The sequence below is a fragment of the Chiroxiphia lanceolata genome, chromosome 23 (assembly GCF_009829145.1).
Source record: "Chiroxiphia lanceolata isolate bChiLan1 chromosome 23, bChiLan1.pri, whole genome shotgun sequence".
In the NCBI taxonomy this organism is placed as follows: Eukaryota; Metazoa; Chordata; class Aves; order Passeriformes; family Pipridae; genus Chiroxiphia; species Chiroxiphia lanceolata.
Window position 1 is genome coordinate 1,010,681 of NC_045659.1, and position 19,069 is coordinate 1,029,749.

A 19,069-nucleotide genomic window follows, 5' to 3' on the forward strand; every position below is an offset into this window, starting at 1 on the left:
GAACCCCGGCGAGCCCGGCCCCGGCGCGGAGCCGGACCCCGCGGCCGCCCCTGCCGGCCCCTCCGGCGGCGATGGGGAGCCCGAGGCCGGCGGCGCGGAGGCCGCGGGGCAGAGCGGAGCGGCGGCCGAGGAGCCCGACGAGGAGGAGGCGGCCCCGGCGCGGCCGTCGCAGAACATCGCGGTGCAGGTGGGTGCGGGTCCCCCGGGGCTGTTCGGGTTTGTGGTGTGCGGGGAGAGGTCCCGAAAGGCCGTTTCGGGAGCCTGGAGGGCAAAGAACTGGGTAAGTCGAGGCTGGAGGGTAAAACGCATCCATACCTGCAGCCTTACAGCTGCTGCTGTGACTGTGGCCCTGTGGTTTGAACAGTCTTTAATTAATATTTAAATTAAAATTCGGCCCCATTGAGGTTGCATCTGGAGTGCTGTGTCCATTTCTGAGCTCCCCAGTGCAAGAAAGACAAGGAGCTACTGGAGAGGGTCCAGCAGGGACCACAAAGATAATTAGGGGTCTGGAGCATCTCTCTGATGGGGAGAGACTGTGAGAGCTGGGCCTTGTTAGTCCAGAGAAGAGAAGACTGAGAGAGAATCTCATTAATGCATATAAATATCTCAAAGGTGGGTGCCAAGAGGATGGTGCCAGACTCTTTTGGTGGTGCCCAGCAAGAGGGCGGGGAGCAATGGCCATAAACTAAAACACAAGAAGTTTCATCTCAGCTTGAGGAAGAACTTCTTTCCATGAAGGGTGGCAGAGCACTGGAACAGCTGCCCAGGGAGGGTGTGGAGACATTCCAAACCCACCTGGATGTGTTCCTATGTCATGTACTCCTTGGCAGAGGGGTCGGACCAGACGACCTGCGGAGGTCCCTTCCAACCCCAGCTGTTCTCTGATTCTATGAAAAGAATGAAATAAGGGTTGTTTAAGTGGCCGGTCAGAATCCAGGGCAGGTCATTCCCCCGCCACAGGTGTTTCTCCAGGGCTGGTTGATTATCTGGCCAGCCTTGGAGGTTTCTCAGGGGTGAGGGTCTGACTGTAACCATATCCCTTCACAGACCGACTTCAAGGCGGCCGATGCAGATGTGAACACGGATCAGGATATCGAGAAGAACTTGGTGGGTACCAAGATCCAGGCTCAGCCACTCAGGCTCCCAGGCTCCTGCTCCTGGGCCAAGGAGCTGAAGCTGCTCTTCCCATTTTTTGCTTGTCAAAATAAAATCATTAAGGTTGGGAAAGACTTCCAAGATCATCAAAATACCATCCTTGGAGTCCTTAGGCTGTCCTTGTTACAGGAGGAAATGCAGCACCAGCTGCAGCTTCGAGCAGTGGATCCCTTTGTCTTTTCCAGTCTAGAGAGCCTGAGCTGTGAAAGTGGAAACCACTTATCTGTGGTTCTTTTCAGGGCTCTTACACAGTGCTGAGCTTTCCTGGGTCTCTTTAGCTTGAGGGAAGGGGAAGGTTCTCCCTAAATTTCACTCTCCACTGCAGGACAAGATGATGTCTGAGCGGGCGTTGCTGAAGGAGCGCTACCAGGAGGTGTTGGACAAGCAGAGGCAGGTGGAGAATCAGCTGCAGGTCCAGCTTAAGCAGCTCCAGCAGCGGAGGGAAGAGGAGATGAAGAACCACCAGGTATCTGGTGAAGTCCTGTTTTTGTTTAACCTGCCATTTAGTTGATTTTAAAATCCTTATGAAGAGGCAGAGAACTTGTGGTCCAGAGTGTCTGTCTCCTGAGTTTCCTCATAATAACCCATATATGTCTTGGCTGGATCTGCAAAAAAGAAAGAGTTGGCTGTGTAATCTCACTGATCAATTAATTTAAAATAATAATGGACTTTAAATCAAAGCCATTCCTTGGGGAGTTTTGCTCCATATTTGCATTATGCTTTTTTTCACTCCAGGAGATCCTGAAAGCAATTCAGGATGTTACGATCAAGCGAGAAGAGACAAAGAAGAAGATGGAGAAAGAAAAGAAAGAATTCCTGCAGAAAGAGCAGGATCTGAAAGCTGAAATTGAGAAACTCTGTGAGAAGGGAAGAAGGTATTTGTATGGAGAAAAGTGTTTATTTCTGGGGGGAGAAGGTCTTGCTTAACCCTGATGTTTACCTGATGGAGCAAAGAGCTTTAAACTCTTTGGAAGCAAGGAGTATTTAGGATGGCCCTGTATGTGAATTTGCACTTTTGTTCTGTCATGTTGTAGAGGTTGATTTCTTTTATTCTGAGGGCTCAGTGCCGAGTTTGGGTAAAGCTCCTTCAGTGATGGCTCCAAGTCCTCAGCCCCTTTCTCCCCTGAGTGGACATTGCAGGGCACATGCTGCTGGAGGGGCACAGCTCCCTGGCTGAGCCTGGTTCTGTGCCCCAGCCTTTGTGCAGTGTCATGGGACTGCAGGATTTGTGCTCTGGAGGGTGTTGGGGGCTGTTTTCCCACACGCTGAGCGGAGCTGTCCCAGCCCATGGTGTGCAGGGATGTGCCAGGAGGGGTTTGAGCGTGGGCCCTGCACCGTCCTGACTCCAGCTGTGCTGTCCTGTTCCTCCTGTGCAGGTTGCTGAAGGAGCAGGAGGAGAAGGAAAACAAGATTGCTTCTCTGATCGCGGAGCAGTCCGATGAGAAGTAAGGCTCTAATCCATTACCTGATTAATGCTGCTCAGTGCACTTCTCCTTCCTGTCATTTTGCCATGGAGTGAATCTGATGCTCCTGGTGGGATAGAGTAGAGAGAACGATCCAGCAGTGCTGGCCAGTTATGTGCTCTAAGGGTTTTATTGCCTCTTCCAGCATCGGGTCTCTGGATTAAATCCTCTTTGATCCCGGTCACAAGCAGGCTCCTGGATACTTGTGACATAAAGATCCCATAAGATTAAAGTTTGTGCTTGGTGGATTGACTCAGCTTGTAACTGCTACCTCTGAATTTCAACTTCCCAGAACTAGGGCAGACTGATTTCCCTGTCTGTTCCCCACAGATGCCCAGCTACACTAAACTCTGGCGTGCTGGGGCATTTAAAGCTGGGCAGAGAAGCTCCAGATCTAGGTGCTCCCACAGCACAGGTGGAAATGCCCAGCTTTGAACTTCTCCAGGAACAGAACAGGATAGTTCCATGTGCTGCTTCCTGGGTCAGACCTGTGCACCCTGCTCTGGAATTGGACCGAATTCCAAGGGGAATTCCCCTCTTCTCGTTTTGCCCAGTGTGTTTGCACACTGGTTGCCTGTGTGCTCTGGAACAGCTCACTCCTGGCACAGTAACCTCTGCAGCCCAGGGTGCATGGTGCCTGGTGTCACGGTCTGGAAGCTGCTGATCTTCCACAGTTCCACCCCATGCAGAGCTCCTGGGATCGATCCCTTTGTGGGAATCTGTCAGCTCTCCTGCTCTGTGCCATTCCGGTGCCTGAGCCTAAGGAGACTCCTTCTCTTCTGTGTGCAGGCAGCTGTGGGAGATGGAGCTGGACAAGCTGAAGAACCAGCACAATGAAATCAACAGGAACATTCTTGAGGAGACAGAACGGGCCTGGAAAGCAGAGGTGACTCCTTCCCTACAAAGTGATTGGTTTGAGATTCCAGAGGGTTAAGGGATGGTTCTGTGAAATCAGGAGCAGTTGAGGGCGAGGCCAAGTCCCACTCTGTGAGACAAGAGGAGGAATAAACAAGTCCTAGTGCAGTAAACATCAGTGGGGAGCAGTGCCTGGTGCACTGACCATGACTCCTGTGGAGAGATTATGGTCTGGCAGCAAGAAATGAGTCAGTACAGAAACTGCTCTTCATGTGGGGCCTCTCTCCATTAGATCCTGTCCCTGGAGAGCCGGAAGGAGCTGCTGGTGTTGAAACTAGAAGAAGCAGAGAAAGAAGCAGAGCTACACCTCACCTACCTCAAGTAAGTCTGTGCAGTGTCAGGAGTGGCAGAGAGGGTAACTCAGGTGCCCCTACATCCCATCTCCTCTTCCTCTGCTTATGCTGGAGGTTGGACTGGAATAGTTCAGGTTTTCCTGAGGGTTTCTTATTAAAACAGTGTGATTCAGTTATATCACATGAGGGTATGTGGGGCTGTGCTTATCCCCTGTTACTGTTGAGTAACACTACTGAGTAACATCTGCTGAGCACAGTCAGGGAGTGCTGTTGACTGTGGTATCCTTGTGTGTCCCCCAGTCACTCTCTGGTAGCACCACAGACTCTCCCTTCATGGGGTTCCTCACCCCGGGGGTGAGCCCTTCCCGCCCAGCTGGATGAGGGGAAGGGAGGAGGTTGTGGGGGGGTTACTCGCTCCCACTTTGCTGTCAGTGAGAGCACAGTTACAAGTGGGAAAGTTTAGTTGTGCTTGCAGGTCTGCACCACCCACGCTGGAGACGATGAGGCCAAAGCAGGAGTGGGAGATGAGGCTGAACAGGATACGAATGACCAAGGAAAGTGTCCGAGTAAGTCCCTGCTGAACTCTCCCAGCTTAGCAGTGAGCAGTTCTTCACATCCACACTGCTTTCCATGCCTAGCTTCAACCCTCTCTGGGAGAGGACTGAGCCCCCAAAAAGCTGTGTACCCAAAAGCATGGCACAGTCAGTCAGCCTTTGGAAGCAGCTGCAGAGATCTTCTGCCTCCTCAGGCTCATGCATGTGGATCAACCCTGTGGACATTATCTGTGATGGGTTATTGGCAGAGGCACTTAGTTTCTCCCTCTGTGTCCTTTTCCATTCTCCTGACTCCTGTGGAACCCAACAGTGCCACTTTAGGACCTGCAGCTGCCCTGGGGCTGAGAATGCCCCAGACTTCCTCAGGTTTGATGAATGTGTCCGTTTTCTTCCCTCTCTGGTAGGATCAATTCAACGACCACATCCAGATGGTGAGGAATGGCACAAAGCTGAGCAGCCTCCCACAGATCCCGACGCCGACGCTGCCGCCTCCGCCCTCAGAAGTGAGTGTCTCTCCAGAAGTGAGTGTCTCTCCAGAAGTGAGTGTCTCTCCAGAAGTGAGTGTCTCTCCAGAAGTGAGTGTCTCTCCAGCCCCACGGCAGGGCTGGCCAGGCCCTGGCACAGCCTGCCCGCTGGCCTGGCCCCAGCCCTGCTGTGCTGTGTGTGTGGGATGGTGTGTTCTGGAGCCCTGTGCCCAGTCCCTGCCCCTCTGGGCTTTACCTGCCGTCCCTGGAGAGGCGGGGAAGGGTCTCCTTCCCTTGCCAGCTGTCAGTGACTGCAGTTCGTCCCATCTGTCTGGCTGGGGAGGAGGGCACTCGACTCTGCTTCCAGGTGGGCTTACTCTAACCAGCCTTTCCTTCTTCCCCTGTTTTTCTTTCTCAGACAGATTTCATGCTGACGGCATTCCAGCCCAACCCATCCCTTGCTCCCCGGCTCCCCTTTCCCATCGGGCCCGTCCCCGTTCCCATGGTCATGCCGAGTGCCGATCCTCGGGCGCTCTCCTTCCCTCTCCTGAACCCCGCCATCTCCAGGCCCAACCAGCCCTCCCCACCACTGCCTGCCTCCCAGGGGAGGAACAGCCCCGTGGTGGCATCGCTCATTGGCACGCACAGCCCTCACATGCCTCCTGCCACCTCCATCCCTCCTCCGCCCGGCCTGGGCGGGGTGAACGTCACTCCCGAGTTCCACAGGCCCCAGCCGGCCGACAAGCTGGAGAAGCTGCTGGAGAAGTTGTTGACTCGGTTTCCACAGTGCAACAAGTAAGTGTCTGGCCTTGTTCTTCTGGAGAGCAAGGGCTTGTGTGTGTGAGATGGGATCGGGGGAAGGAGGGCTCCTCCTGGGATCTGGGTGAAGTGAAGGAAGGCTGAAGGTGTGGAGCAAAGGCTGATGGTCTCCATCAGATTTGCCACAGTGCTGGGAATGAGAATCTCTTGGAGCTCTGAAGAACATCAGGGATGCCTGGGCACAGCCAGGAGCCCCCCTCCTTTCCCGGGATGTTCCCTGCTCCTTTCCCAGCAGTTTGGGGAGAGAAGCTCCTCAGCTTGTGATTCACGTCACTTGGGAAGGCAGACATTTAGAGCACACACTCCTCTGCAGTGACACGGCTTCCCCTGGGGCAGGGGTGGCTCCTCGCCGAGGGTCCCTGTCTGTGGGGACTGGGAGCTCTTAGCAGGCTGCTGTCCACACAGGGCCCAGCTCACCAACATCCTGCAGCAGATCAAGACAGCTCGGAAGACCATGGCCGGGCTGACCATGGAGCAGCTGAACCAGCTGGTAGCGGCCAAGCTGGCGGAGCAGCAGGAGCAGGCAGCGGCCGGGGCACAGGTGAGACAGTGTGAGGGCTGCTGGAAGGGGGGCTCTGGGGAGCAGGGAGAGCTGTGCCTGCTCCCTGGATCCCTGCAGAGCTCGGGTTGTGCGTCAGGGCTGTCCCCTGGGCTCCCCTTTCCGCTGATGGCGGCGTAACCAGGGAGCAGTTTTCCCTGGGGTGGCTCGGGGTGACTCGCCTGTCCTTTCCTCCTGGGCTGTTGTGACGTGCCTCCTTTGTCCTGCTGCAGCCCCTCGGCCGGATCAGGGCCCCCATGTTCTCTGCTCCGCTGCCTCAGATCAGCACCCCCGTGTTCCTGCCCCCGGCCCAGGTCGCTTACCCTGGAACAGCGTCACACGTAAGGCTGTTTGGATTCCCTGGTGGAAAGGAGAGGGAGGGAGGGAGCCTGGCTGGGAGGTGGCTGAAGGGATGAACCCATGGAGCTGGGAGCTCTCTCCTCACACAGATACTCAGGCTGGTGGGGTGAAGAAAGGGTTAGAGGCACAGATCCATTGTGCTTCAGGTTGGGGAAGAGGGGAATGGTGACGAGATGTGTCAGCGGTTCTCGTGGTGTGCGGTGGCAGAGGGGGGGACTGGGCAGCCTGTGGCTTCAGGCTGCAGCTGAATATGTGATCAGAGCTGGGTGTCTGACTGCCCTGCTCCTTTCTGTTCCCTCACTGCCTGTCCCAGACCCCAGCTGCCTGTAAGCTGTGTCTGATGTGCCAGAAGCTCGTGCAGCCCGGTGACCTTCACCCCATGGCCTGCTCACACGTGCTGCACAAGGAGGTGAGTGTGTTCCCTGCTGCTCAGGGCTTCCTCCTGATCCTTCTAAGTGCTGATTCCCTTCCTGAGTCCCTGTGGTACTGGCACCTTGCCAAAAGGGGACGATCAATAAATGATTCCTTGCATCCTGTCACCCCATCCTTTCCGTACTTGTGGCTGGGCCACTTAAGTGTGGCCATTGGGTGGTGGCTTTAAGAACAGGCTGCCCTTGTTCCTGTCCTGAGCCTTTCTCATTGCTGTGAGGGTTAGACCCTGGAGCAGGACAGCCTGGAAGGATCTAGAACACAGGGTGAGGGGAGAGAGCTGCCACTGCTGCCCGGGTGTCTGGGCCAGGGGGGCTGGACAGGAGCTCTTGGGAAGAGGAGGAGACTTTCCTATCCAGTGGGTCTGGCAGTGGGTCACCTGTGTGGGCAAACCCCTCGTCCCAACAGCTCTGGGGCCTCCAGCAGTGGCCCCTCAAGAAAATGGAAACTCATGTATTGAGGAGGGCCTGATGGTCCTGGAAGGGTGACAAGGGCTCCCTCCTCATGGTAACCTACTGATGGAGTCTGCCAGGAGCAAAGGAACCTATCCCTGAAAAACGAGTGCCCTGGCTGCACTGCTGGGGACAGTGACACCTCTGGGTTGTGCCAGTAGCTCTTGACTAACTCTCTTCTCTTCCAGTGCATCAAATTCTGGGCGCAAACCAACACGAATGACACTTGCCCCTTTTGCCCAAGCCTCAAATGACGGCTGCTGGAACAACGTGGGCCCACGGGAGGAGTTGCTGTGAATAGACAGGATCAGTTCTAAGATTTCTACAGTTCTATATTTATACGATCATGTATACACATGTACATTTTTATTATATAGGTAATGTGTGTATAGAAAGTCTGTATACATACAAATTCATAAATAAAGTGTGTATATTATGCAGTGATTTGCTGCTGCTCCTCATTTCTTAAGTCTGCAGCCTCACTGGCTTCTTCCAAATGAGAGTTAGTGTCACCTGCTTGGTGGGACACTCATGGCTCCTGCAGCTACCTTTTCCCATGTGGATCCCAGCAGCTCCTTTTCCAGGGCCATCCCCCATGACTGGATGCCTCACCACCCCATTCCCCAGTGGTCTGGTCCCCTGCCAGACATCACCTGTTTTTTTCCCCCCTCTTGGCAATGAACAGGTTGCAGATAAAGAGGATTTTTTTTTTTGTGGTCTTTTTTAATGTCATAATAATTTACCGTGTTAACATTCATTGTTCTTACATAGACACTGGGTTACAGAGTACTGGAGCCTCCAGCGACAGCCCCTGGTCCTGTCCCGTCCCATCCCCTGCTGTCACCGGGCCCTGGGGAGGGAGCAGAGGGACACGGCTGCGCTGCAGCTCAGGATAAACCAACCTGTCACAATTCCTGGTTTCCCCTCTCCTCTACTTTCTCCTAAAGCACGGGCTGAGGCACCAACCCTTTCTCCATGGATTTCGGTGGGATTACGAGGTGCTCAGCACCACTGAAAATCTTGCACTGACTCTCTTAAAAATTTTTTTTCCCCCTACTTTGCAGTCTGCAGCAGGAATTCGGTACTGCTGGAGGCCCCTCTGCCTCGGGGTGGGCAGGGAAGCCCCCCTGGTGCAGCACCTGAGCTCGGCCGCAGATCCTTCTCCGCGCACGCACACGCTGGCAGCGTGTTTTAAGGCAGTGGTCCACAACAGAGTCTCTGGGGTCCTGGGGGTCCTGGGCAGGCACGAGGGTGGGGGAGAGAACGTTGCCCTCTTGCGTGGAGTGGCTGGATGCGGTTTTGGAGCAGGGATGGGGTGGAGGGCGGGTGCTGTGTGAGTGCACTGGGAGTGAGGTGGGACAGTGTGGGGGCTGTTGTGGCGGTGCCCGTGCGAGGGCTGGCTTCCTCCTACACTGCATGTGTTTCCTGGCTCCCTCGCTGCTTTTCCAAAGAACTGTTTATCTGCAGGATTTAGGTAACAAGCTTTACGCTCGGCGATTGCTGCGGTCCCTCAGCCTGTCCCTGCCTGACCTGGTCATTCTGCTCCTGCACGTGGCTCCGTGGGGCAGCTGCCAGCTTGGCCCTGGCACTGCAGGTAGGCCCTCTTTGCAATGCCTTTTAATTGTGGAATCTTGGAGTTTTAAGCACTTTCCTATCCAGGCTGGAGGCAGAGAAGCAAGGGAATACAGCACTACCACTGCTGCAAGGTCACAGGTGTCTGCCCTGGGGAAGGGACAGTGATCCTGCAGCACGGGGAGGAGGGGAGGGTTGTCCTCACACACTGGAAAATCCTCCCTGTTCTGCAGGAACACCACAAGGACAAAAGTGCTCAGTGTCCTTTTGGCTTGTGAGCCACTGCCCTGTGTGCTCCAGCCCTGCCTTCCTCCTGCACCTCCTCCTCAAACCAGCTCAGACCCCCTCACCATCACGTGCTCCCACTGAGCACATCACTGTGGTGCCGTGGGTGGTGGTCATGGCCCAGGGACTGAGCAGAGGGCTAAAAAGATTTAAAAAAACCCGAAAACAAAACAGGACCGACCCCTAATGTTGGGTTTGGAACAGTGGCTTTCAGGGCTAGAATTAAAAATAGAGATACATGGGTATATTGTACAGGTGAGAGGCGGCTGTTGTCTGCACACCCACGCGGGTGGGACCTGCTATGTACACGCTCCGACTGCACTACCAGTGACTCGCTTCGTAAAAAAAAAAATGAAATAAATACAACCATGTGTTTAAAAAATAATAAATGCTGCAGTCCCCACAGCTGCTGCCTGTCCCCAGGCTGCCAGGGTGTCCCACAGCCGAGGCCTGGACACAAGGAGTGAGCGGAGAGGAGCCGCTGTGCCCTGACGTGGGACGTGCTGGAGGTGAGGCCGGGGGGCTGCAGGGGGGGCCCAGGCTCCCCTATGGCTTTTGAAGGGGGGGGTGGGCTGGGGAGCAGCCGGTGCCGGGGCTGGGAACTTGGGTCTCTTCTGGCACTGGCTCCTCCGTGGCAGCCGCTGCTGATGCTGGAAGGGAGGGCAGGGAGTTGCCCATCCCACGGGGAGTGGGGAGAAGGTGGGTGCCTGCTCCTGTCAGTCCCGGGAGAGGATGAGTGGCTGCTCCTGCCTGTGTTGGGAGGGCAGGGTGGGCACAGGGAGTCCTGGGGCTGGCAGCAGCGGGGGGCAGTTTTGGAGGGCAGGGAAATGCCAGAGTGAGCAGTGTACGGGGGTGAGCCATGTATGGGGGAGCAGGAGGGTGGGAGGGAAAGACGTGTCCGGGTAGCCCCAGGCTGGCCCTTTGGGGAGACTCTGGGATGATCCCCAGAGTCCAGCTCAGTGCAGGGAGCCACGGGGAAGGCACAGCCACAGGGCACATGCGTGCAGCTCCCTGCACAGAGAGCCTGGGCCAGCGGCTTCCCGGTGGGGTGAGCAGAGAAGGGATGCACAGGGATGGAAGGGGACAAGCAGGGGATGGCTCATCAGTGTCACTCGGTCAAGCCAGGCAGGGACAGGCAGGAGAGCTTGGGACAGCCTGTCTCTAGCCCCCAGGACAGGGTTGCTGCACTCTCCCCCTCTGCCACGCTCCTGCTGTGGGTCCCAGATGAACAGAGCCCAGACCCGGGGCTCCCACAGCCGCTCCCGGCTGCTGGCCCTGACGCACACCGAGTCCCCGAGTCCTGGGCAGAGGGTCTGAGCTCTCCATGCTGCTGTCCTGCCCCTGCAGCCAGGCCCCTGCCCCGCCGCCTCACCTGCGGCCCCGCGCTCCGCCGTCACTTCAGCAGGGAGATGTCGTCGGCAAAGTCGTCGTGGTCCCGGCGCAGGCAGCGGAAGCAGCGCCACTGGAACACCATGAGGCAGAGGGGCAGCATGAAGAGGGCGCAGATGGCCGCCATGACGTAGGCGATGGTCATCAGGGTGGACTCGTCCGTCTGCGGGATGTTGTAGCCGCAGTCCTCCATGTTGGAGTGCAGGTGGGGCCCGTCCACCGCCGCCGTCCGGAACTCGTCGTGCACTGCTGGGGGGAAGGCAGGGCTCTGGCTACTGCACTCCCATGGCCCCTCTGCCCTTCTCTCCCTCCCTCCAGGCCCAGCGCTCACCGTGGCAGGCGCTGACAGCGAAGCCGATGCGCTTGCGGGCACGGTCGAAGACCACGTAGAAGCCCTCCATGATCACGGCGCCCATGACGGTGCCAGTGGAGGACTGGGAGATGGCAAACTTGTAGCAGTCATCCTGAGAGGTGGCCACGTCCTCCACCGGGCGCAGATATTGCTGCAGAGAGAGAGGTGCCGTCAGGAAAGGGGGCAGGGAGGCAGCTGTGCCCACCCAGTGTGGTCCTGCTGGTCCTGGTGCTCCAGCCCACTGTGGCTGGGCCAACGTTCACCTGGGGCAGGATGGTGATCCGGAAGGACTGGTTGGTGGCCTCCCCCATCAGGTAGAGGGACAGGACAGGGAAGATGTGCCAGGGGGTGGTGCCGACCTGCCAGCAAACCAGCTGCTCCCCCAGCCAGAAGCCATCTGGGAACTTCTCCGTCTGCCAGAGGGAAAGAGGAGGTGAGCGGAGCCAAGCTGGGCAGGCAGCAGAGATGCCAGGCTGGTAAGGGGCAGCTGTGCTGCCCACAGGCCTGGGGATGTGCCTGTGGGGAAGAGATGGGTCTCACTGACCGAAGATGCTGTTTTGATGGATTTCACTGCAGCCTCAAACACCTTCTTTGGCAGCCTGAGGTTGGTGGTCCCACTGTCCACGATGCTCTTGTCGTAGTTGTACTGGGGGCAGAAGAGGGGTGACCCAGGTGCAGGACCCCAGCCCCGCTCCCCTCCCGACCCCTCCAACCAGTAGCAGGTCCCACCAGTGCCATGGCCCAGCTGAGCCCGGGGGTCAGGTGCCCTGGGGCCCCCTCACCTCTTTGCAGTCCATGTTCAGGTCCTGACCGTTGACCTCCAGCTTGACAATGATGACCTCGTAGTACCACTCCTTGCGGATGGGGGTGTACCAGATGTCCCCCACGTACAGTGAGCGGTCAATGCCACCAATAATCTGCAGCGGAGACACAGAGGTGCTGCCACCCTGTGCCACCAGAGCCCTGTGGGAGCCCTGGCAGCCTCCCCCTGCCTGCAGAGCCCTCACCATGCTGCCTCCCACTGAGGCCACGGCCTCCGTCTCGTTGGGCGAGAAGCCCGTCCCACACAGCTGCAGGGAGAAGATGTTGGGCACCCGTGTCTGCTTCACCAGGGAGTCAAAGAAGGGCTCCAGGCTGTCGTCAGGCTGGTGGAAGGAGAAAGCAGAGGCAGGTCAGGGACATGTCAGTGCTGTCCCTTCTCCAGCGGCTCTCCGTGCCCAGGGGAGCTCCCCTCACTGGGATTGCTGTGCCCCAGGGGACAAACAGAGCCGAGGGAAGAGGCAGCTGAAGCCTGCTCGTGCTCACATGTGCTGGCAGGGCCAGGCTGCTGCCAGCCAGGACTCACCCGGGCAATCTCGGCATACGCCAGCCCCAGGATCCCCTCCCAGTTGGAGCCATTGATGAAGAATTTGTCTGACTCCGTGATGGCAGCGATGTTGGCTCTGACGGTGACGTTGGGGCCGTGGGGGATGGTGACCAGGTCAGTGCCCAGTTCCCCTTCCCACTTGCCCTGGGTGTAGGGCACATACACCCCCTTCCGCAGGTCGCGGTAGGTGCTGGACCTGCAAAGGCATCAAAGGGACGAGTAAGACTGGAAGGGGCCGTGTGGATCCTGCTATTCCAGAGGCCAGTTGGTACTTGGCAGGGTCTGGCCAGACCCCCAGCAAGTAGGGGCAGTGTGCCACTGAGGGGCTGGGACAGTGGCTCTGCTCTGTGTCCCCCCCATACTCACAGTTGCCGCTGGTAGTATCTCCGGAGGAAGGGGTGTGGTGCAGCTCCCACAGCAAAGTTACTGCTCCCTGTGTCCACCAGGATGTTCAGCTGGGGAAGAGAGACAGGGAGGTGCATGAGTGCAGTGGGACCCTCTTTTGCTGTGCCCAGAGAGGAGAGAAGAAGGTGGCAGAGCAGGAGGCAGCGACATCAGGGTGTTGGACAACAAGCAAACACTGTCCGGCACTGTGCAAAGAGAGCATGAGCTCCTCGCTCAGCACAGCCTGGCCTCAGCCCCCCAGTCCACGGGATTTGGGAAGCACCTGGCAGGTGTCATGGGTCTGAAGAGCAGCAGCAAGACAGGGTGCATAGGCTCCCCTTGCCAGGAAAGCTGATTTGCTGGCAGAGCTGGTGGGAAGGATCGCTGCGCCCGCTAATCACCACCCATATGCCGAGCCCTGCTCCCGATTCATTCCTGCCTGTGCGGGATTACCAGGTTTGGCAAACATCCCACCAGCAGGGCCGGGAGAGGACCAGCTGGATCCTGCCCCCAGCTGACCCCTGTGGGGAGCAGGGTGGGACTGCCAGGGTGGAATTGCCAGGGTGGGATTGCTGGAGTGGGATTGCTGGAGTGGGAATGGGGCTCCCAGCCCTGCAGGGCAGCAGTCCCTGGGGTAAGCCCTGACCCCAGCCCCGGGGGCTGCTTCACAGCACCACCCCAGCCAGCTCTGCCAGGGCTTGGGCCCTTAATCTGTGGAGTCAGAGGGCAGAGAAGGAGGTTAATGCGCTTGTGCTAATCGCAGGAGTGCTGGGCTGCAGCTGCTGAGTGTTCTCCACGGCCACCTGACAGGGGCTGCCATGTCCTGAGTGCCCTGTGCCCCAGCCCTGCTGCCTTGCACTGGGGGACAGCCTCCCCTGGCCAGCTTCCTGCCATGGGGAACGTTTCAGGCCACGGGTAAAGATCAGAGCAGCACATCTGCCCCTCCGATATCCACCCTGAGTGCCAACTCAGCACCTGCTGCACAGCCCGACCTTCCCCTGGCAACCGGCACCTGCGCCGCTCCCAGGGCTGTTTCCAGTTCTGTGGGTGGGTCACCAGGGGCCACCCGCTCCACAGAGCTCATCTCCAACCCCCAGGGCACCCAGAGGAGACAGGTTTCCCTGGAGAAAGACCTGCTGAGCTGATGCTACAGGGAGAGAAGGAAGCGAGGAAGGGGTTTTGCTCTCGCAGGCTCCATCCTGCTGACAGGGTCACGCACAGGACCCACGTGGAGAGGACCCGGATCCCTGAGACTCAGCCCAGCCATCCATTCAGGCCAGGACACAGCACGTGAACCGGGGAGGCCAGGACATGTGTGACAGGGATGCTGTCTGAAACCTGTCCCTGGAAGTGACAGCCCCTCCGGGCACCTCAGCAGCAGCACTGGCTCTGTGCCACGCGTGTCCTAGTGCTCAGTGTCGCTCCTGGAGACTAAGCCTGTGCCATCTGTCCCAAAACACCAGCTCTCGATGCTTGTCTCACCCCTCTTCCCTCTGTGTTTATGAATCAGCCAGTCCTGGGGAGCCAGGGAAACCAACACGCTTGGGCACATGGAGTGTGTGAGCAATCGGCTGCTGACGGTGACTTGGCAGTGCAGCACAGCTCAGAACCAAAATTAAAGCACAAGAGGATACAGAAACTCTCCTGTCAGCACCAGGAAGGTGAAAGGAAAGCTGAGGAGATGGATCAGCATCTCCCTGCTGTATGTGACCCTTTGGGAAGGATGCACGCACCCCTCGGGACAAATATGCCCCTGATTTCCTGCGAAGGCACTGCCAAACTCTTTCATATGAATCTTTAATTCCATTGCAACGCCTGCAGGGATTTTGCTCCAGCACACACACACACACACACACACACACACACACACACACATTTGGAAGCAATCCAAGGCTGGAAGATGCTGCCCAAAAGGGCGACTGGCTCCGGAACGCACGAGTGCCTGGGAACAGGTGGTTAGCACGGAAATTATCTGGCAGCTGCGACACGTGGCAGGCAGGAGATGATGAAATCACATTTAAAACTAGATTTCAGAAATAATCTCCTCCCTTTTTTTCCCCCCTAAATGCACCCTGCCAGAGCAGAGAATAAATCCCAGGCACACAGGGACAACACGATGCCGCTCCCAGAGATCCGATTTTCGTGGTGGTGACATTATTCTCCTGTCCACGGCTCACGTCTCGCTCACGTGGCTCTCCCCCACCACACACACAGGGCACAGCCAGCTCGTGGGGAAAAGCCAGTCTTTATTTCAGAGCCTGCGTGGGCACTGGGTGTTTTGGCAGCACCCAAAAAGTGGCAGTGGCAGGCACAAGGGAACGTGGCCCCGTGCTGGGAGGAGTGCAGAGCCTCGAGTGCTGGGCTGGCCCGCTCCGGTTCCTGAGCCAGACTTGCTGCTGGCAGCAGTGGGGATCAGGTCGGGCACAAAGGGATTTGGCAGCAGGAGCCTCCACGATCTCCGTGGAGCTGCTCTCCCCGTGCTGTGTGACCTGGCCATCAGCACCCATCCTGTCCCCAGCACGAAGGCACACGGTGCCACAACGTGAGCTGGGCAGCGCAGCTCCAGGACGTGAGGGATGCTGACAGAAAGATGGAGAAGGAGCAGAAGCTGGTGATGCACCAGCTCCCTTTCCAGCCAGGCCACCCCATTTTCCTACCCTTTGCCTCCCCATGCTGCCCCGACTCCTGTGCAGCGACAGCCTGCACGAGATCCCCGGGAAAACAAAGCTCTGGAGGATTTCTGGAGAATCCCCCCGGGTCGGGAGCAGCACACGGACCCAGGCAGCAGCTGCGCCAGGGGCTGCGCCGGGAGGAACGTGCCAAGCACGGCTTGGCCGTGGCTTCTTCGTGCCTGGCTGTGCCCGCTCCAGGCGGGCGCGGGGCTGTGCAGCCACATCCCTCGCTGCCCACACACGGCGACTGCCTGAGTGGCAGCAAGCTTTGGCTCGGGAGAGGGGATGGATGGAAGAAGGGAGGGAGGGATGGAAGGGATGGATGGAGGGATGCAGCCCCGCACGCAGAGGCACACGCAGCACCCGCTGCCTCTCCCCGGAGTGCCCGGGCAGCCCAGGACTGCTGGGGTGACCTTCGGCGGGCGCCTGCGGCCAGTGTTCACCAAAAGGCAGCAGGAAAAGCATCACCCGAGCGATGAGGAGAGACGGGAAGCGCGGGCTGTGCAGCGAGAGCCGCGCAGCCATGGTGGCACCCGCAGAGCCTCCGCTCTGCGCCCCCGGAGGGGGACTCGCAGCCCCCCGGGGCGCGGGGAATGCAGAGGGATGCGGGAGATGCGGGGGATGCGAGAGATGCGGGGGATCCATCCCCTCCCACCTCACCTTCTGCGGGGGGCTGCCCACCGTCATCTCCACGTAGTACCCCTGCCCGGACTTGCCCCGCAGGTTGTCGATCATCTCCACGAAGCTGCCGGCGCGCTCGGGCTCGGTGTCCAGCGGCGCCCGGCGCTGCCGGAGCCCCGACGGCGGGGCCGCTCCGCCCCGCAGCGGCAGCCGGATGCGCGGCGGGGCCGGGAGGGCGCGCACGACCCCCAGCCACAGCAGCAGCAGCAGCCAGGGCCAGGCGGGCGCCATGGCCGCCGGGGAGCCCCTCGGGGGGACGCGGGTCAGCGGGCCCGCAGCGCCCCGCGCCTCGGCGGGGCGGCCGCGCCGGGGCGGGCGGGCGGCGCGGCGGCGGCGGGCATGGCGGCGCGGCCAGACCCGCCCCGGAAAGCCCGCCCGCCGGCGGAAGCGCTATCGGGGAGACCCGCCCCGGCCCTCCCCGCTGCCGCCGTCCCTCTCCCGGCCCGTCTCCCCGTGCCCGTCCCGCTCCCTTGTCCCGGTCCCGGTCCCGGTCCCGCCGGGATGCGCCGCGGGTGGTACCCACGCGTCGCCATGGCAACCGCTGCTCCCCTCCGGCGGCCCAGCCTCGGTGACGTCATCTGTCCCTCCTCCCCGCCGGCCAATCCGGTGCCGAGCATCCCCACACCGGCCAATCGCGCGTGGGGGGCGGGGTCCGGTTCAGCGGCCGCGGCTGCTCCCGCGCTCCCGGCAACGGCGGCGGCCCCGGAGCGGGTCCGGGCCCGGGGCCACGGTGAGCGGGGACGGGGGGACCGGGCTCGGGGGGTCCCGGCCCCGGGGGAGGCTCCCCTCGGGGAAGGGAGGCTGCAGGGAGTGGTCCTACCCTCCCGCCGCACTCGGGGTCTGCCGGCTCCCGGCTGTCGCGTGTGCGCTGTCGGGACTTGGGCGAAAAGGGCTTTCTCTTTGCTTTTATTTTATGCTTTATTAGTCAAAGCTGTTTCTCCTCCTGGCCAGCTGCGCGTCTCCCGTGGCTCCAGGCTGCACGGGCTGCACTAGCTTTGAATTTCGCTTTGCATAGAACCAGGGAACGGTTTTGTGGCTTGGAAGGGATCCGCTCATCCAGTTTTACCCCCCTGCCCTGGTTATGGGCACTTTCCGCTATCCCAGATTGCTCCAAGCCCCGTCCAACCTGGCTTTGGACACTTCCAGGGATGGGGCAGGCAGCGACAGCTTCTCTGGGCAACCTGTGCCAGGGCTTCACTAGTCTCACAAGGGAGAATTCCTCCTAATATCTCATTTAAATCCCCCCTCTTTTAGTTTAAAACCGTTCCCCCTTGTCCCCATCTATTATAGGTGCCTCTCAAGCACTGAAAGGCCGCGGTAAGTTCCCCCCGGGTGCGCCGAGGCAGCGTCTCCAAGAGAAGAGTGAGCCATCCAGCGCTAATTCCGGGGATGGAAAACGGGACTGAGTTAGAGCTGGGACAGGAAAACGCGAACAGAAGGCCCTGAGTGAGTTGCTCACATTCAGATGCTCTAACTGGGGACGTTTGCAGGGCGGGGGGTGAGGGTGTGAGCCCCGTGATGCTGTTTTGCTTTGGCGTGTCCCGAGGATATCTGTGCCTGGAAACTGCCAGGATTAGTTGCTGCTTCTGAGACTTGTTTTACATAAGAGTTATAAATACGGAGTGGGCTGAGGACAGAGGGAGGTGAAGAGGGCAGCGACGGCTGGTTACAGGCAGTGGGTGGTGATCCTGCTCTGGGCAGTCATCACTGGGGTGTTAATGCTGCCCAGACCCCTGGCAGGTACTGCAACCCCCTGGGTCTCGTGAGTATAGCAGAGGAATGCTTTGTGCATTGAGAACTTGGGGGGTTTTAGGCTGAAAGTTTTGACCTTGTGTTTGAGCAGCAGGTCACGGTCCCCTCTGTGCTGGCACTGGCACCTGGCCCCACACACAGTGGTGGGAGGCTCGTGCTGGCCAAAGGTGGCCATGAAGAGCCACAGCTGGGGATGTTTGGGGTGAGGCAATTAAAGTCCAACTGCCTAAACCTGTGCTGGATGAGTTGCAAGGGCCCAGCTGTGGTGTGGTCTACGAGTTAAATAACGAAGCAATGGGCTACAGGTGGGATGTGTTAAATTAGGACTCTTTTACAGCTTCTGAAGTGTCTTCTGAGAAGGTGGGAGAGGTGAAGGTGAGTAGGGAGAAGCTGCCTGTCCCTGGGCAGTGCTGATCCAGCCCTGAGACTTCTCTCAAAGCTGAGCTCTGGGAAAGCTTCTTGCCTTCTCTTCCTTCCCTTTCTCCTTTCAGCTTATTTTTTTTTTGCCTGGTTAAAAAGTGCCCGAAGCAAATGTTCATCTCCTCTGTAGAAACTTGGGGGCCTGGGGGATCTGATTATAACTTTGTGCTGCTTCAGCTCTGCTCCTTGTTTCCGCAGCCCCTGGAAGTGTGTGTGGAAGCTCTTTGATTTGGTTTTGCTGTGTGTGCTGCAGGTGGAAGGGCTCTGCCGTGTGCTGGGGGACAGGAAACCTTCATTTCTGAGGGCAGTTGTGACTTTGTGTTGCTTCCTTCCCTCCCCCAGGTGTGTGAGCCATGGAGAGGGGACTCATGGCAGGGGCCGTGCGCATCGGGAACCAGCTCATTCTAGAAGAAGATTACAACGATTCCTACGTTCCTGATGAGCAAGGTGAGTGCTGCCTGTCCTCCTGGGAGCTGGGAGAAGGGATTCAGGCACACAGGGCACTTCTAAGTGTCTTCAGAAAGTGGGAACTGGGGTGGGGGTGGGTGGAGAGGGTAAAATACGTGAAATTTCGTGGAAGACAGGGCTGAAAAATGAGCTCTTTGTTTGCTGTGGACATGCAGGACTGTGCTGGTGGCTTTGAGCAGCTTTGTTTTGGATTTTCCAGTGTGCTCCCTCCTGTAGCTGGGAGGGTGGGTCTGCTGTGTAGTGGCTGGTGTAGACTGTCTTCACAGATTCCTCTCGTGTTTTCCTA

The 19,069-nt window shown here is 58.5% G+C and overlaps 3 protein-coding genes across 8 annotated transcripts in view; 2 read left to right on the top strand and 1 right to left on the bottom strand.

Annotated features, from left to right (window-relative positions):
* Positions 1–107: 107 nt before the first annotated feature.
* Positions 108–7,886, top strand: RNF214 (ring finger protein 214). Its single transcript, XM_032709547.1, has 14 exons — positions 108–187; positions 1,048–1,107; positions 1,481–1,621; positions 1,891–2,030; positions 2,532–2,600; positions 3,408–3,504; positions 3,766–3,854; positions 4,290–4,392; positions 4,785–4,883; positions 5,263–5,639; positions 6,069–6,204; positions 6,435–6,542; positions 6,875–6,970; positions 7,631–7,886. The coding sequence occupies exons 3-14, from the start codon at positions 1,487–1,489 to the stop codon at positions 7,694–7,696; spliced, it is 1,515 nt and encodes a 504-aa protein (XP_032565438.1). The 5' UTR covers positions 108–187; positions 1,048–1,107; positions 1,481–1,486; the 3' UTR covers positions 7,697–7,886.
* Positions 7,887–8,144: 258 nt separating this feature from the next.
* BACE1 (beta-secretase 1) lies at positions 8,145–16,445 on the bottom strand. 2 transcript variants are annotated; one of them, XM_032709546.1, is made up of 9 exons: positions 16,123–16,445; positions 12,773–12,861; positions 12,386–12,602; positions 12,048–12,185; positions 11,823–11,957; positions 11,585–11,686; positions 11,304–11,453; positions 11,020–11,191; positions 8,145–10,934 (listed from the first exon to the last, which is right to left on the bottom strand). In XM_032709546.1, the coding sequence occupies exons 1-9, from the start codon at positions 16,372–16,374 to the stop codon at positions 10,693–10,695; spliced, it is 1,497 nt and encodes a 498-aa protein (XP_032565437.1). In that variant the 5' UTR covers positions 16,375–16,445; the 3' UTR covers positions 8,145–10,692. The 2 variants fall into 2 exon arrangements, with proteins under 2 accessions (XP_032565437.1, XP_032565436.1); XM_032709545.1 differs by having other exon boundaries at positions 8,145–10,937.
* A 344-nt stretch (positions 16,446–16,789) lies between these two features.
* The window catches only part of CEP164 (centrosomal protein 164), a 32,404-nt gene continuing 30,124 nt past the window's right edge, over positions 16,790–19,069 (top strand). For all 5 annotated transcript variants that reach the window (XM_032709539.1, XM_032709541.1, XM_032709540.1 and 2 more), the window contains exons 1-3: positions 16,790–16,873; positions 17,434–17,589; positions 18,658–18,762. In XM_032709539.1, coding sequence (XP_032565430.1) covers positions 18,669–18,762 — 94 coding nt within the window. In that variant the 5' untranslated portion in view covers positions 16,790–16,873; positions 17,434–17,589; positions 18,658–18,668. The remainder of the gene's footprint in view (positions 16,874–17,433; positions 17,590–18,657; positions 18,763–19,069) is intronic.